Source organism: Varanus komodoensis, unplaced genomic scaffold, assembly GCF_004798865.1.
Source record: "Varanus komodoensis strain SLA01 unplaced genomic scaffold, ASM479886v1 scaffold1, whole genome shotgun sequence".
Lineage (NCBI taxonomy): Eukaryota > Metazoa > Chordata > Lepidosauria > Squamata > Varanidae > Varanus > Varanus komodoensis.
In genome coordinates this window covers 127022253-127038891 of record NW_025335268.1, presented here as the reverse complement: position 1 = coordinate 127038891, position 16639 = coordinate 127022253, and the positions used below count along the sequence as shown (strand labels likewise).

Below are 16639 nucleotides of genomic sequence, written 5' to 3'. Positions count from 1 at the left end.
GTCCTACACACCGGGGGGGGGCACCAGGTTGGGGTAGGCTTGTCTAAAAGTTCTATCAAATTAAAGTGATAAAATAAGATCCGAATTAGTAATAGCAGGGATTTCTGTCTTCTGTCGTTTGTTGAGGAAGCCAGGGTGATGAGCAGGCACAGTTACTGTAAAATCATCCACTTGTCTTTAATTTCTATGAACAGCTGTCCTACAAACACACTAGCTCTCTCTTTGTCTCCCTCTAAACTGGAAAGTAGCTCTGCTACTAAGCTAAATCGCCAGATCTCGTCAGCAGCCAAAATGTTGCAGAAAGCAGCTTGGCAGGGATGAAGGGCGAGGCGAGAGGTTGTTGTGGACAGGCTGTCTGTACCATGCATGGGCAGAGTCTCAAGATGAAATGAGGTGCGGAGGAAGGGTCTGGAGACAGTCGAATTCGGCTCTGCCAGCTTCCCTGGGAACAAGAGAGAGGTGGACAAGTCTTGATCCTTCATTTTGGAAAGCATCGCATCCAGGTGTTAACTCTTCGAGCGGCAGCCGTCGCCTCTCCTAGCGCTTAGCAGGGCAGGTGCTTAGCGCGCTTGGGGCGACTTCTGACGATCGGACAGCGCGGGCGTCCCTCGCAGGACGGGCCATCGCTTCTTTCTGAGCTGCGGATGGCTCTACACGATTCTGTTCAAGCTCTACGGGGCTGGCCCTGGGCCGGCTGTTCCCAGACCGCACCTCACTCGGTGACATCACTTCCGCCTCATTTCCGCCGCTGAGGGTACCGACCGCGGGAAGGCGGCTTGCCTGCTCCGGGCAGGAAGACCCCCGCCGGGACCTCTGGCTGCTGGCGTGAAAGGGGGGAAAAGTTCGAGCCGTGGCCGGTCTTCCTTGCAGGGACCAGCCCAGGCCCGCGCGCAGACCGCTGGAAACATGGGAGTCACTTGGTACGCCGTTTGGATGTTTTGAGGTTCCGAGCGATCCGTTTTGGCATGGGGATTTCTGTTGCTCGGGAAAGAAAAAAGGAAACAAAAGCAGACCCCCAGAACAGATCAATAATACTCTGTTGGTGCTTAATCATACTACTGCTACTTCGATCGGGCTCCGACCTGTGGGGGCATACGCTGTTGAATGCAAGTGTGGACGAGCAAACGATGTGTCTTTGGTAGGGGTCAAGGGCAAGGGGGGCGCAGGGAGCACGAGCGGCAGGCAGGAGCGCTCAGGTCGCTGCAGGAGCCCTTGACACGCCTTTCCTCGCATAAACAGCTGTAACTAGCTGACTTTGCCGAGTGCGTAAAATGCCCGTTCTGCAAGGGGGAATGCGTGGGTGCTGTGCTTTGCTGCAGTGGGTGCAGCAGCCTGATTATAGGGGTGGGCAGGAGGAGGAGATGAGATGGAGGGGGACAAGGACACGAGAGGCGGGGATCTGCAAGCTGATCTTTTGGGTTCACTGCTGCAGTGGGCTGCGCTGTCATTTGCCGGGTGTTCACTTTGGGCTGCTCTAGTGCCTGGTTTCTATCGCGAGAGCTCATTGATGGCGTTGCAAATGCTGATACCACAGCCGCTTAATTATCACAGCCCTGGGTTAATTAGCCATGCATTAACAAGTGGGGCAGAATTGTGAGGGAAAGCTGGAGAGTTTGTTAATATTACAGATGGTTTAATTATTTTTGCACATATGATTTGAATTATTTATGTATTTGCATCCCACTCCTCTTCCAAGATGCCATATGTGGGTCTCCTCACCATTCCTAGTATGCCTGTAATCTTTTGATTTCAGATGCTTATGGGAATCCCCATTGGATCATACCCTGCAGGATCTTATAAAAGGAACACCATATGCCGTATTTCTCTCCTAACAATCTGTACTGGTATATGATACTTTGGATGGTATAAATAATAAAAATCCCTTGGACTAGTAGAAATGTGTTACTCCAACAGTACATTCTGTCAGTATATACCAACCCAGACTGTAAAATGCTTGGTGTGTCAGCTATGCAGCAGTATAGAAATAAATACATGAGACTGTCAAGAAGAGGTGTTTGTTATTCCTCCCTTTATGTTAGCAATATCCAGTGCTGGCACATTTAAGATATGGAAGGAACATAGGGGCAGGAAGAAAAGAAGCAAACAGATTTTGTATGATCTAGCTCTGAGCAAATCTCATGTAAGTGTTTTATATAGCCTTGCAACTATATCAATATTGTTAGTAGGCCACACCATTTTTTTTTAAATTAGCACACTTGCTAGATATATCTGCATCAGTTATTTGCAGAATATGGACAGCCTGGGGGGCAGGAAACAACTGACATTAAATTGTTCATTTTTAATATAATATTTGGGAAAAGATCCTGTTTATTGGGTTGATGCTCATCTGAGAATGTGACATTCTGTGGTCATTTACAGATGGGTAAGTCACCTGTAAATGGCAAATGGTGATTCAGACTTTGCAGTTCATCACTGAGAGTTACTTTTCCAAGTGCTTCTGTAAAATGGAAGAATGTTGGTGTGGACTGTTCAGCAAAAATGGATCCCAGAGAGATTGGGATACCCTTAGATCTTGTTGATGTATCCTGGGGAAACGGGCACTGAGAGCCTGAACAGAATGAGAAAACATTCTTTGCACAGGCCACCTTGAACACCACTTGGCAGAAACGAAGCATATAATTTTAATACAGAAATAAACCTTGGCTGTCCATTTTTCTCATTAAGAAGTTTGAATGAGGAAAACACTTTTACTCTGCAGAGGGGAACAAGAGAATGTTAAAGGGAATTTTAATTCTTTTTCCTCTATCAGGTATGCGATACACCTTATACAAAATAAGAAAAGAAGCTGAATATGAATTCTGGAATTTGCTCACATTGATCTCTATGTTTCTGTGTCCCTTTGTTAATTTCTATTTATTTGTTTGTTTGTTTAATTCATGTATAGACTGCCCAATAGCTGAGGCTCTCTATTTAGATTGTAAGGCTTGTGGGGCAGGGACCTGCCTTTCTTACTTGTGTTACCATGTAAAAGAACATGTACTATATTCATGTAATATTAACATAGTATGATAGTGTCGATAATATTGACAATAAACTTGAGTTTTCTTGGTTAGTGCATCAAGTGGATAGCAGCCGTGATCTGCCCGAGTATGTGACTTTGGGGAATTTCTCTTGTTGTTAAAGTCATTTCTCCTATGTTAGTGTTTCTCAGATGCCAATAGCAGAAGGGAAGAGTGTCCAGCAAACTGTTGAAATCTTAACAAGAAAACTGGAACTACTTGGAGCAGAGAAACAAGGCACTTTTTGTGTAGACTGTGAAACCTACCACACTGCAGCCTCCACAATGGGCAATCAAGGTACGCATTTGATTTTTTTAGAATAATTGGTGGATTCAGATCCTTCAGGAGATATAAATAGCTTGTGCTTTGTTAGAGAGCTTCCACATGTAGCTTCATTCAAGGAAACAATTCTGTGCACTGCTTTTGCAGAAAAGTGGATTTTCATCAAATCCATTCTCAGTTAGGAGAATGCTTTCTAGAAAGTGGAACACAAATGAATAGGTCTGGAACATTTAGACTGCAGTCTTGTGCATGTTTAGACAGAAAGCCCTCCTACAACTTTAACACTCCCATATCAGTCATGAATGCTGACTTCTCCAGTCTCCTTTCAATGTCCAGGCCTACCATCCCATTTCTCCCTCTCCATGCTTGCCTTCCCAACTATGGCCATGTAGTTCTTTCTGTGCTGGCAGAGAAGGGGTGGGGAAGGAGGGCAGAGCTCAGATTCCCAGGCCTGATGGTGATGACAATGGGAATTTAGTGCCATCTGCACAGGTTGAATGCCCGTTCTCTGATCTGCCTTTCAGTTAAGCAGGAAAAACTCTGTCTTCTCTGGATTAAGTTTCAGTTTGTTCACCCTCATCCAGCTCATTGTAGATGTCAGTCACTGATTTAAAATCATAACAGCTTCCTTGAATTCAGATGGAAAAGAGAGAGGGAGTTCTCTATCATCAGCATACTGGTGGCACTGCATCCCCAAACTCTGGAAATCCTTCTCAGTGATTTCAAGTATATCTGAGGGACACCTCACATGAATGGCCATAGTGATGGAATTCCCCAGCACCACCTTCTGAAATGTCCACTTGAAGGAGCACTGGTTGCATAAGAGAGCAGGGCTTTCAAGTCCCATGTTCTGCCTCCAAGCACAAACCAGGGAGACTCTCAGACTATTCAGCAGCAGGGCAAGCAGTATACTAACAGAGGATCTGTACTGTGTCCCAGTCATCAAGTTTCAGGTACCCACATTCCAAACTGGAAGGCTGGGGCAGCTGATCAGGAGGACAGAATATTCCTACCCGCTTCTCTCTAGGTCTTGCCTACTGCAACATGGACAGCCCAGATAGGCAATACTGGGAGAGATACTACCCCAGTCTCACCGTCAAGGTCACTGTGATAACAGGCTACATAGATGTGCTCATTCAGAATCCAATCCTGGATGGTGGTTGTTTTCCCATTCACTGATGTGGCATTCAGCTGCAATATCTTCAACCCAGGGCTGCTCAGTCTTTCTGAAATGGTTAAATTCCTAGCCCATTATTCAGGTTCTAATAATGAGTGGAAGCAAGAGATCTTTTCAGTGATTTCTGTATCTTCCCCATAAATTCAGTTGAGTCCTACCTAACAGAAAAGTTGACGTGTGTGTGTATGTGTGCATGCATGTGTGCATAACTCTTCCATTTTTTAAACTAATCATCAAGGTCTACATACTGCTTTCATTAACATTGTTGAGATTTTAAAGGTAGCTATAATTGTATATATAAAAGGGACTGCAGGTGGCGCAGTGGTTTAAACCGCTGTGCTGCTGGGCTGGTTGATTGAAAGGTTGCCAGTTCGAATTTGCACAACAGGGTGAATTCCCGTTGCTCCGTCCCAGCTCCTGCCAACCTTGCAGTTCGAAAGCATGCAAATGCAAGTAGATAAAAAGGTACCACTTTGGTGGGCAGGTAACAGCGTTCCGTGCACTTCGGTGTTTAGTCATGCCGGCCACGTGACCATGGAGACTGTCTGCAGACAAATGCTGGCTCCTTCGGCTAGGACATGGAGATGAGCACCGCCCCCTAGAATCAGGCATGACTGGACTTAATGTCAAGGGGAAACCTTTACCTTTATAATTGTAGTGACAATTACAGGAGAGTAATTGGCTTGCTAGGTTTCCTGAAGTTTCATGTATTCCTCTTCCTCCTGGGATATGGCTCAAGGAGCTTGTAATTCTAGAATAGTTATACATGTTATTTGTAGCTTTTCCAGCAATGAACAATTTCCCCCCCAGAACTCAACAATGAGCTTGGGCACCTGTCCTTTTGCCTCAAGTCTGGGAGTCCAGCTAGCCTCATGATCACTTGTATGGCAATATGCTAATATATTTTTCTGCTCTTCCAAAATACTGCTTTAGTTGTTTCCTTGTCTTTGACTTTCACTAAGCTTGTTAAAACTGTGATGAAAGCCGCAAAGCACCATGAGAGTTAATGCCTAAGCATATTTGAGAATAATACCATTAAACCCAGTGAGAATTAACTTCTGAATAAATGTATATAGAATCAAGCTTCATGTATAACTGCTAGTTTAATCCAAATAGAAACTCTCTGCAGAGATATTTTCAGAGGTATTTTTCTTGTAATTTTTTTTGTAAATCAGTTATAAAGGCATATTTGCCTTTGGTAGCTCAGGGGCAGCTGCATCAGCTAACAGAGGATAGGACCATTGGGTTCAAATGAGAAGAAAGAGGATTTCACCTAAATACTATGAAGACATTCTTGTTGGTATGAGCTGCTGGATTTTGGAATGGACTGCCTTAGACTAGCTTGCTCCTACTGTCACCAGGACAGCTTAGTCTCTGACTGAGGAATGCCCAGCACCAATTTCTCTTATATTGCAACACTGCCGTACAGTGGGCAGAGCTGCGAGTGCAGCTCCTCCGTCCAGCCAGGGACTTGTGAGTGGCAGAGAGGGGGCGGGGGCTTTGCTTTTTTCAAGATGTGGTCTCTGGGCTGAGTAACAGCAGACTGGCCTCATACCTGACTACTGGTCAGTCTTTGCTGTGTTCTTGTCCTTGGACACCTGCCCTCCAGCCCAACTTTTATCATGTTTCTGCCTTTAGCCTTTGCACCCAGCACCTAACCTCCATCCTATGAGTGATATTGTCTTCTTTGGCCTGCTTGACCCTAACGTGTAGCTAGGCTTCAGGTCTGATAGAGAATGGTGGTTTTGATATCCAGGGTTTTGTTGGTGGCAGCAAAAACTACCCACTTCTTTCTGGGAGTGGGTAGTGACAAGGTGTTGTAGACTTCATGGCCCTCATACACTTAATGTGTGATCTCTGTACACTTATAATCCTATCTATTGCGACGGTAAGAACTAAGTGAGGTACTCATTCCCTTCTAGTTCTGGGTACCACAGTCTAAGAAAAATGCAAACAAACGAGAAAAGGTTTAAAGGAAAGCAACAAAGATGGTGTGGACACTGCAAGCAAGACCCTGTGAGGAAAGGCTAAATGAATAGGACATTCTTAGCCTTGAGAAGAGAAGGCTGGTGGGAGCTGTAATGGTGCTCTCAAGTACTTGAAAGGTAGTCACAGAGAGAAGGGCCAGGATCTGATGGAATCAACTCAAGTAACAGGAAGCCAGATTCCAGCTGAACAGAAGAAAAAGCTTCTTGATTGTTAGAACAATGCGACAATGGAACCAATGACCTAGGAAGGTCATGGGCTCTCCCATAGTGAAGGAATTTGAGGTGCAGCTGGACCTCCATCTATTAGGGATGCTTTAAACTTGGGAGTCCTGCATTAAACAGGAGGTTGGACCTGGGTGACCTTATTGTCCCCTCCCAACTTGATTATTCTATGCTTCTTTGAAGCCACTAGGAGAGCGAGCACAACACAGGCTGTACCGAGCTTTTGATGTGGTAATATTGAGTAGTTAAGTAGTGTGGGAGACCTGAATTGGCACATGAAAATGATCCAGGTGCCAATCACAAACTGAACACAAGTCAGCAGTAAGTTGCTGCTGCTGAAAGCAAACACACAAACAAAAAGCAAAACCTAATACAATTTTGGGTTGTGTTGACAGAAGCATGAGAAGTAATAGTTCCACTCTGTTCTGGACCGGTCAGGCAACATCTGGAACACTGAGTCCTTTCCATGTTTTAGAAAGAAGATGACCAGAGAAGGCTAAACAGGATGTTGAGGGATCTGGAAAACAAGTCCTGTGAGGAACAGCTGAAAGAACTGGGAATGTTTAGCCTGAATGGGAAAAGATTAAAGGGGGACAATCATTTTCAAATATCTAAAGGCCCATTATAGCAGAATTGGTTTCTGTTGCTCAAGAGGGCAGTGGTAGATCTAATGGGTGGAAATCTTAGCAATCAGCTTTCAGCAAAACATGAGAAACTTCTAATTGTAAGAGCTGTTTGATAAGCCAATGGGATGCTCCAGGATGTAGAAGAGTCTCTTTTACAGGATGCATTTAATAGTTTGGAAGTCCATCTTTCAGGAATCCTGTAGGGGGAGTCCTGTAGCTGCATCAGGCATTGTAAATCCTATGTTGAGCAGGAAACTAAACTAGATGTGTTCCAGTGTCCTTTCTACCTCCATGATTTCATTCAATCTTTCCATTTTTTGGTTGATTCTCAGAAGTAAAAAGGAATGTGGGACAGGAGGTGAGATGGAAAACCAGTGAGGGGAGGAGAAAGGGAATAGAGATTTTGGAAAAAGCATGACCGACTGGCAGGCTGGAACCCTGAAGAGGAGCACTCCACACAGGAACTCCTTGTTTCAGGTCCCGCTTGTTATCCTTCTAATCCTGAAATAGTTGAGAAGCATTAAAACAATCTTGTCCAAATCCAATCTTACAGTGTAAGTTTCAGTATTATGCTATGGGTCCCTATTTTACTTCATAACTATTGCAGCAGCATCAGTACCTGTCAAAACTCACTGTTATCCCCTTCCACCATTCTTAGGTGTTGGAGGGACTCTGAAGTACCCATGCTCCCCAGCATCTGTTGTACATAAGCCTACTACCTCTGATACTGGAGGTGCCACGTAGCCATCAAGATTAGTACCCATTGATAGCCCTATTCTCCATGAATGCATCCAATCTGTTTTCAAAATGATCTAAATTGGTGGCCATTGTGGCATCTTGTGGAAGTGAATTCCATGGTTCAACCATGCACTGTGTGTCCTTTTACCCATCCTGAATCTCCCATCACTCAGTTTCATGGGAAGACCCAGATCCTAGATAATTATCTACTTTCTCCACACCAAGTATTATTTTGTATACCACTATGAAGTGTCCCCTCTTTTCCCTCAAATCCAGAGTTTTAAGGAAATTCCAGTGGTCTGGTACAGCTCACCAGAAGTCCTTTTCAGTGCTCATTCCTGAGTAGCAGTGCTAAAGCAATGCCCTGTATCATCTAGTAGTGAAAAGTTAAACACAGATGCAACTGTGGCATGTTATTCCAGCATAATTTTTGGTTTTGCTTTCTTCTTTAGCTAGATGTGCATGGATGCAGTAGCTGTCAACTTCCCTGTAGACTAACTAACTGAAACAATCCTTGCCTCCATAAATAAATTCACAAGATTCTTTAGACCTTTCTCTTGGTGTACCTTCTATTTCATATTTCAGAATAGCTCATCTACTTACATGGAACAGCCTTCTTTTCTCCCCCCATTCTTTTCTGTGCTGCACCAGAAAGGTGGTTTATCTCCATCATTCATGGTGCTGCATAATATAGTGGAATATTCTTAAAATGAAGGTTATGGTATGGAATAAATATGGCTGTATCTGAAAAACTAGTACAAGCTTCTAAAGGTAAATCCAATATGTACCAGCCTGTGGCCCTCCCAGTGAATTAGGAGAAAAGCCAAGGTGTGTAGTATTCCTTAACAGGAAGTTACACAGTGTACTCAAGACCACATTCCAATCAAACACTTCTACTATTGTAGCCAATATTGTTGCAAATCATTTAGATCTATGATTCAAGGCAGTGATGAAAGTGCTTGCTTCTGCATTAGTCTGGATTGTTAAACTATATCCTTGAATATTTAACAGATAAAGGAAAAAGCATGTTTGTAACACTAGTTTCAAGATCAAAGATCGGAGCTCCTTGTAACATAACCACATGTGTATTATTACACATTGCGAACTGCCCAGAGAGCCTTGGCTATTAGATGGTATAGAAATGAAAGCCGTAATGATAATAAAATAACTGAAGGCTCTACTTCACATGCTAAATTTCATTTGTTTAGAGAAAGGGCATATTTCTGCCAGGTAACTGAGGTGGTTTTCAGTCTCTGGTACAGGTAGACTAACTTCTTAAAGTATATTTTCTTGAAAATTATCATTGTTAAAATAACCATTCTTGTTTCTCTGCCTGTTTAGTATGTAATTGGATGCAATGATGGAAGTGATACTGGGAATTACTTTTGTGGGGAGAGGAGCATTGCAGGGAAGGGTCGAATACTTTGAATGTATTTTGTAGAATTTATGTACTGCCTGATAGCAATGCCTTGCGCATGTGCTCCAGGTGGTTTATGAAATGAATGGTTTTAAATGACTGCAGAGCCTCCTTGGCTCATCTTAACACCTCTTTTTTTCCTAATGGAGACTTGTTTCAGCCTTACCTATCGAGGTTTCTGAAGGCACTTACAATGCTTATTGTACTAGGAGAGCCCACATACATACCCACATAATGACATAGTCAAGGTATAATAAAGCCATTTTATGGTCAGATTATATTTGAACCCCTGTTAATGCCAACTTGCCAAACGATTGTGCGATATACTTCTGTGACTTGGTTAAGTTGATGCATTCCTGTTTGAAGGGTATACTCTAGGATGGACAAATGTTAATTTATCTCAGAATAATGGATCTTTTAGTCAAACAACGTCAATTACATTTTACTTACATAAAAAGCCATTGAGCAACCAGCGCAATGTCAATAACTAATGAATAACTTAGAGGTTCTATAATAGACTCAGTGGTTTGTAGGGAAAAAGGGACAAAGAAAGATGTAACAGATGTTTCATTTTAAAGCATTTAAGAGGGAAGGAATATCCTTCTTGAAGCAAAAATAATGCTGCTCTTGTTTCAGGGCAGGCTGCCAAGCTGATGTACGTGATGCACAATTCCGAATATCCCCTCAGCTGCTTTGCACTCTTTGAAAATGGCCCCTGCCTCATAGCAGATGCCAACTTCGACGTCCTTATGGTGAAACTGAAAGGCTTCTTTCAAAATGCCAAAGGGAACAAGATAGAGAGCCGGGGAACCCGGTATCAGTACTGCGACTTTTTAGTGAAGGTTGGCACGGTTACCATGGGGCCCAGCGCTCGTGGAATATCTGTGGAGGTAAGGATGCCCCTGAAGTATGAAAAAGGCAAAAATGTCACTGGCTGAGCATCCCGTAATAGATGAACTGGCTGTTAGAGAATCAGAGTTCGAGCCAGGCTGCTGCAGGCACAGCACCTGTCCATGGAGGGATTGCAGAAGCTGACTCCTTTCCTCCGAGCAGGCAGATGGGTTGCCCACATGGGCATTTCATCAGTGATTGGGAATTTGGTGTAGGGATTGGGAGTTTTGTGCATGCCTTTCCCATATCCCTGTCCAGATTTCCCCTATCCTAAACTTGGTCACGGAACTCACTTTCAAAAAGAAAATTGCTATGTTGTATTCATTCCCTTCACACACATTTTGCAAAGACTTAATTCCCCTTTTGTGCAGAATTGCACCCAAGAAGGTAAGTAAATTTGCTGGACAGACTGGCTTTAAGATATGTGTTCCCATTATAGTCAACATATTAAGCAGTAGTTAGAGCCCATTAGCTCCATAACTATTGTTCAGAATGTTTTGTAGCATTATATAATGTATGCCTTCAGGAGGGAGTTGTTGGAGAGCTATTTGAATATACGCTTTGTGTATGAAGGAAGTAAAAGCTGGATAGATTTGCTATTCCAGACTGATTTCTTGGTGGAATGGAGACAAACAACAGCTTGAGGACACAGACGGGGAATTCATTTTAAGCCATGAAAGATCTTAAAAATCAGAACAGAAATTTCTCTTAGCTGCATCAGTTGGTCATCCACTTTGTCCCCAGCAGTGACTCGGAAGCTGAGTGTTTCATGAAGAGAACTCTCCCTTACTTTTCCCTCTCCAGCAGACTTAGATGAAACCTTAGAAGCACAGTCCTTTATTTGAGCTCTACAGGTTACAAATAGCATAAATCAAAGTAACAGTCTCTTTGATAGGTGGGAGTAGTGTCTGCCCATGTGAAGAGTTTCACTCAAAGTGAAACATCGCCTCCTTCCCTCCCTTTCAGAAAGATCCTGACTCTGTTCTCAGGGTGGCTCCCACTTTCTGAGAGAGAGACTGCAAGAACATTGGACACTTTTTCATTGGTCTGCTTTGCCTATCATCTCCTTATAGGGTCAAGAATTCCCTCTCAGTCTCTATCTCTGCCAGTTCTGAAATGCCTCCCTCCTTTTCCTAGGCATGCAGGTCCTCATGCTCTGAGTTTCCTCACTTGATAACCTCAAAACTGTCCAACTCTGCCCCTCCACCTCCTCCTTTAAATCTGGAGTGTCCGACGGGGGTGGGGGGGATTGTATTTTGAGAGCACTGAACCCTCTCTACATATTTTACATATGTATGTGCGTGGCGGGGGGTTGCTAGGAATGGCTGCCATCATACAACAGTGGCTGGCCCCACTGATCTGCCCTTCTGCAGCAAGCCTTGGTGGGGAGGGGGTCATTGTCATAAAGGCTCTTGATACATTTAACCAAGGAGCTGGGCCCAGTACCAGGAAAAGCAGATTCCCCCCACCCTAAAAAGACTTAAAGATCTTTTTGATAATGTGCATTCAAGCATTTCTTGCATAAAACACACCCCATTTAGCATCCTTAGAACTGGATGCTTTCATCTTGGACCTTGCAAATATTTTTGTTGCAAAAAACCTCACGTATGACAACATCCTAATAGATATTTGGTTTGGCAGCTAGGTCCATTTATTTCAATATTTCTAAGTGTTCCCAAAGGCCTCGTCCTGTTTGCAGATGAAACTTCTCAGTGAGCAAGATGCACTGTTTTTGGCTCTGAATCATACTCATCAAAGTGCACTTGAGGGAATGTAATTCTCCAGCCTCTGTTTGTGAGTAGTCTGTGCCAATTTCCGGGTATGGTTTTCATTTTTAAACAGGGCTAGTCCAATGCCTGTGGTAAACCACATGGAGAATGTTTAGCAGAGTCTGAGCTTAAATACAGAGATTAGGGATGTGCAGTGCTGCGTATTCTGTTTTGATGAAATTGTACCCTGTTTCCATTCTGGCAAGCAGCTTCAAACTGCACCAGATTTTTTCCCTGGATTCCAGGAGTACTTTGTGCTTGTTTTCCTCCCAAGTTTTGGAGAAAGTTTCTGCATTTGCAGAAATTATATATTTCTCTCCACTCTTTCACAAGTGTGCACCTGTGCACGTATGGGGCCCTAAAGAAAAAAACCCTTCCTGTTCAATGTCCTGGGCAGCCAGGACATTGGCTGGCTGCCCAGGACATTTGACAGACATTTGATGTGCTGTCAAAATGCATTAGGTAACACCTGTGGACATTGACAAGGTAAGGCTGCAAATTGGTGAATTTGTTACTTAGTGCTAACTTGATAGCTGTCAGATAGTGAGTTGTCAGGTAAAAGTAACTTCATGAGTAGAGCTTTGCTTACCAAAAGGAAGTGGTGAGTCTGTCATCCCATTTCTGGCAAGATCCTCTAGGTTTATTATTCGTCACGTTATTGCTAAACATAAACAAAAAAGAAATGAAACCTCACAACTGTATAAAATGGTAATAAAGTAAACAATTTTTTTGGAAAATTTTGCAAAAAAACCCCCCACATTATCAGGTGCTGCTGGAGCACTTTGGAGGGACAACTTGTGGCTATCAAAAACACATGACTAATAGCTGGTTTTTGCAATCTGAATTAAAAAGAATTAATTATGAAAAAAGAAAAAAAGCAACAGCACACTCAAAACATTCCTCCTCTCATGTCCTCTGTGATACCTGCTGGAGGGCCAAAAGGGAAGGAGATGGCCCTTCCCACAATATACCCGATTGGCTTTTGGGTACTTCACAATTAGGGTGGCTTATAAGCCACGTCAAGCAGCTTTTGATGCAGTGTGGCTTATCATGTCATATGTGTCAACCCATGCCACCAACATGGATTCTTTATACCATGGAAACAGTTTCCTGTGCTGTGTAACTATTTCTAATTGGCCAGAACTGCTTCTCCATATAACAAGTAGCAGTGAAGACCTAGAGAAACCTTTTTTTATCCATTCTCAACTGTGGTACAGTTATTGTACAGGGTTGCTAAACTGGAATTGATCAGCATCCAGACATCATACATTAGGGGTTTTAAAGTTTTCTATTGTAAGCTTTATATTGCTATGGCTAAGTTTAATCTTATGCATAAAATTTTTAATTTTATTGGCTATATGTCAGAAAGAGAAGGTTAATTTATAATATTCAGAGCTGGAAGTTTTGGAATCCTTCACAATCCAGTGGCAAAGCCCTTGCTTTTGAGTGTGCTCTAATATTACTGTGGTAAGTAGTAGTCTGAAACATAAATGTAGCTAAAACTTGAGAGCAGCTTTCTTAATATTCTCAAATGGTTCAGATTCTCACCACCTTCATTACCCCTCTCCTCCTCCCCAGCTATGATTTCATTTTGTTCACTTGGCAAGTTATCTCCTCCATCCTGTCTACAAGGAATGGAAGAGGACTTCACTGCAATGAAGTATTAGGCTTTTTGAAAATTTGGGAGGAGAATTAGATTGTTGGTTGCTCTGTACTTCAAAGCTTCTGTTTCTGTTGCCAGGTGGAATACTGCCCATGTGTGGTAGCCAATGACTGCTGGAACCTGTTACTAGAATTCATGCAAAGCTTCATGGGAAATCAAGCTCCTGCAGTCCCTTCTGGGTTTGGCAATAAGCATGACAGCATCTACAGCCCAGGTGACACAATGATTCAGTACATGGAACTCTTTAATAAGATTCGAAAACAGCAGCAGGTGCCCGTTGCAGGAATCAGATGAAGAAGCTTTTGTAAGATCTTTTTCCAAGTGAGCAACTGTTTTGCCAAATAATCTGTCCAAGTAGCAGCTCCATCCCAGTATTCCAAATTGCAGATGTTTTGCATTAAAGCAACAATCTCTCTCTCTCTTTGGAACAGAATTAATTTTGTCTCATTTCAGACCTTTAGGGGAGTATGTCTCAATAAAAATGGCATGCTTTTCCTTGACCTACTATCTCAGTGATCTGACTTAAATTCTTCAAGCAAGAGTCCTGCAACTGAGTGGAAATGAAAGAAAAATTAATGTCTCACAGAAATGTATAGGTTCAAATTGTGCAAATGGGAAGATAACCTTTGGATCTGATTAATTTCCTTGGTTAACTCTAAGTTAATGTGGGGTTTCCATCTAATAGTATGACTTTTATGAAGAGAGCTTTATTATCATATGTTAACTAATACTGGGATTTGCCCTCAAATTTGTGAAAGTTTTACATTTTGGGTTGAAATTAATATATCTTGGTGAAACAAACTCAAGAAAATTCTATGTTGCCCTATTATTGTTAAGTTCTTGGCCTCCCACCATCTTCATAAAGCTGTTGAGGGGATTAGCATGTATGAGCTTCAGGATGATATTCTTGGAGTCTAGAGACTTAATTCCTGTATCTTCTAATGTTGCAAATGTATGTGGTAGAATAGAGACCTTGTACAGCTGTAAGACTTCAGTCAAATTGCTACAATATCAACATTTTTCTAAGATGATGCCTAAAGGTACATAAAATATAACCTTGCCAGTTCTCAAAAATATTTTTAAAAATATTGACTGAATAATCTTACTCTCCTTATTGTGTTTTCCTGTGCTGCATGATGTCTTTGTTGTACACTGTTTCTTTTAGTTTTGCAGCTGCAAACCCATTGTGTTAATTCCCATATGAATATCCTCACTTAAAAGCTTTTCACATTAAAGGGCTGCTAAGCTAAGGCCTTCTCTGCTTAATTTTAGAAACCAAATCTGTATAAAGATTTTGTTCTTAGGCTGGCCATTTAACCTTTCTTAGCGGAAACTTCTCCTATTTGATTTTGTGTTGTTCTGCACAGTGGCAAGAGACTGATTCAGTCTCTGATTCATAATAATTATCCTTTCCCTGCCTTCTGGCCCTGGGAATTCTACTGTGCATTCACCACACGCACATCTTAGGTTAGCAATTGATGCTTTTGTATTGGTCCGAGTGCAAATCACTGCACAATACAGGAACATGATGTAGGGAGCTTTGAGCAGGTGGTGAGAGATAGTAGTAATGCTGCATAACTAGGATCAGGAGGGCATCTCTCTCCCTTAACACTGACATGCACGTAGTAAGGAAAGTAAGAGGTTTTTTTTTTTGGGAGAAACATTTTGTTTTAGTGTTTCAGGGTCCTGGATATAACCAGGTGCCTTAGTTTCCTATAGAGTTCCTAGTGCACTGTTGATTCAAAAGTGTTGCAGTGGAAAGGAGTGAACCTGTGTGATTCCAGTTGGAGAAGAGACTATATTGAAGGGCAAAGAGAAGTAGAGCTTCAGAATATACTCTGCCAAGGATCCTATGGCCTATAATCCAGAAGTTGTAATAACAATTTTTTTCTGCAGCCCCAACCACTTAACCAAAAGAACAATGCATGGTAGGAACTGCTTCTCATTCCTCACCGTATATGGTTTCTGATGTAAATTTAAAATGTAAACTGAAAATTCAGTAATTGTGCTGCCCATATACTGAAAGCTGTTTAATTTACAAGTTGGGACATTTTTGGGATAGACAGAAGGAAACATGCTGTCTTCCCACTTTGAACAAGTTACAACAAATAAACTGTTTCTTTTTGCATCCAGCTGTATTAAATTTCATATGGATAACTCTTCCCCCAACATTCAAGCAGATGATTTAAAAAGATTCCGTTGTTAATCAGAATCTGAATATGGGCAAAGTGCTGAATGACATATATGTCTATTCTGAACAAAAAGGAAGTGAGTAGGAAAGTTTGATTCAAGAATGTTTACTATGATTTTTGGAATTGTGGTATAAACTTTGCAGTGTTTTGGGTCTAAATCCCCTACTGTCATTAATGTGATCAATTGATGTCCAGGCACTAGAAAACATGCAAGGAAACAATTATGATCAGTATTATGCATAGGTTTAAAATGCCAAAGCTATTAATTACATATGATTTTTATTGGTAGGCAATCATTGCTTAAGTCTGCATATATAAACATTAAGGCACTTAGAAAAGCTTCTCAGTATTTTCAACCCTGTCCATTGGCTATGAGCCCAGAAAGATCTGACAAGCTGATTCATAACACATGTATAAAAATGTTTATACTGTAAGTAAATTAGTAATTATAACATACTAATAACCAGATTGAACCTGATCCATGAACTGTCTTTGACTTTAATAAGCTTTGACTCTTTTGCTCGCTGATTAATTACAGTAAGGGCTGAAGGATCAGGCTCTTGACTAGTTAAAGTTGTGCCTTTTAAAGGAGTTACCATACAAATCTGTTCTAAATAGGTTTACATGGAGCTAAAACATAAGACCTCAGTGGAA

General features: G+C 42.1%; 1 protein-coding gene across 2 annotated transcripts; it reads left to right on the top strand.

The window, feature by feature from the left end:
• The first annotated feature begins 758 nt into the window (after positions 1 to 758).
• Positions 759 to 15921, top strand: MED20 (mediator complex subunit 20). Of its 2 annotated transcripts, XM_044445204.1 has the most exons (4): positions 759 to 920; positions 3163 to 3317; positions 10107 to 10360; positions 13872 to 15921. In XM_044445204.1, exons 1-4 carry the CDS (start codon positions 907 to 909, stop codon positions 14085 to 14087), a joined length of 639 nt encoding a protein of 212 aa, XP_044301139.1. In that variant the 5' UTR covers positions 759 to 906; the 3' UTR covers positions 14088 to 15921. The 2 variants fall into 2 exon arrangements, with proteins under 2 accessions (XP_044301139.1, XP_044301129.1); XM_044445194.1 differs by lacking the exon at positions 759 to 920 and having other exon boundaries at positions 3200 to 3317; positions 10112 to 10360.
• Positions 15922 to 16639: the final 718 nt, after the last annotated feature.

Coding starts and splice junctions, on each gene's coding strand:
- MED20 (XM_044445204.1), top strand. Junction 3,318..10,106: donor CTCCACAATGGGCAATCAAG/GTACGCATTTGA, acceptor CTCTTGTTTCAG/GGCAGGCTGCCAAGCTGATG. Junction 10,361..13,871: donor CTCGTGGAATATCTGTGGAG/GTAAGGATGCCC, acceptor TTCTGTTGCCAG/GTGGAATACTGCCCATGTGT.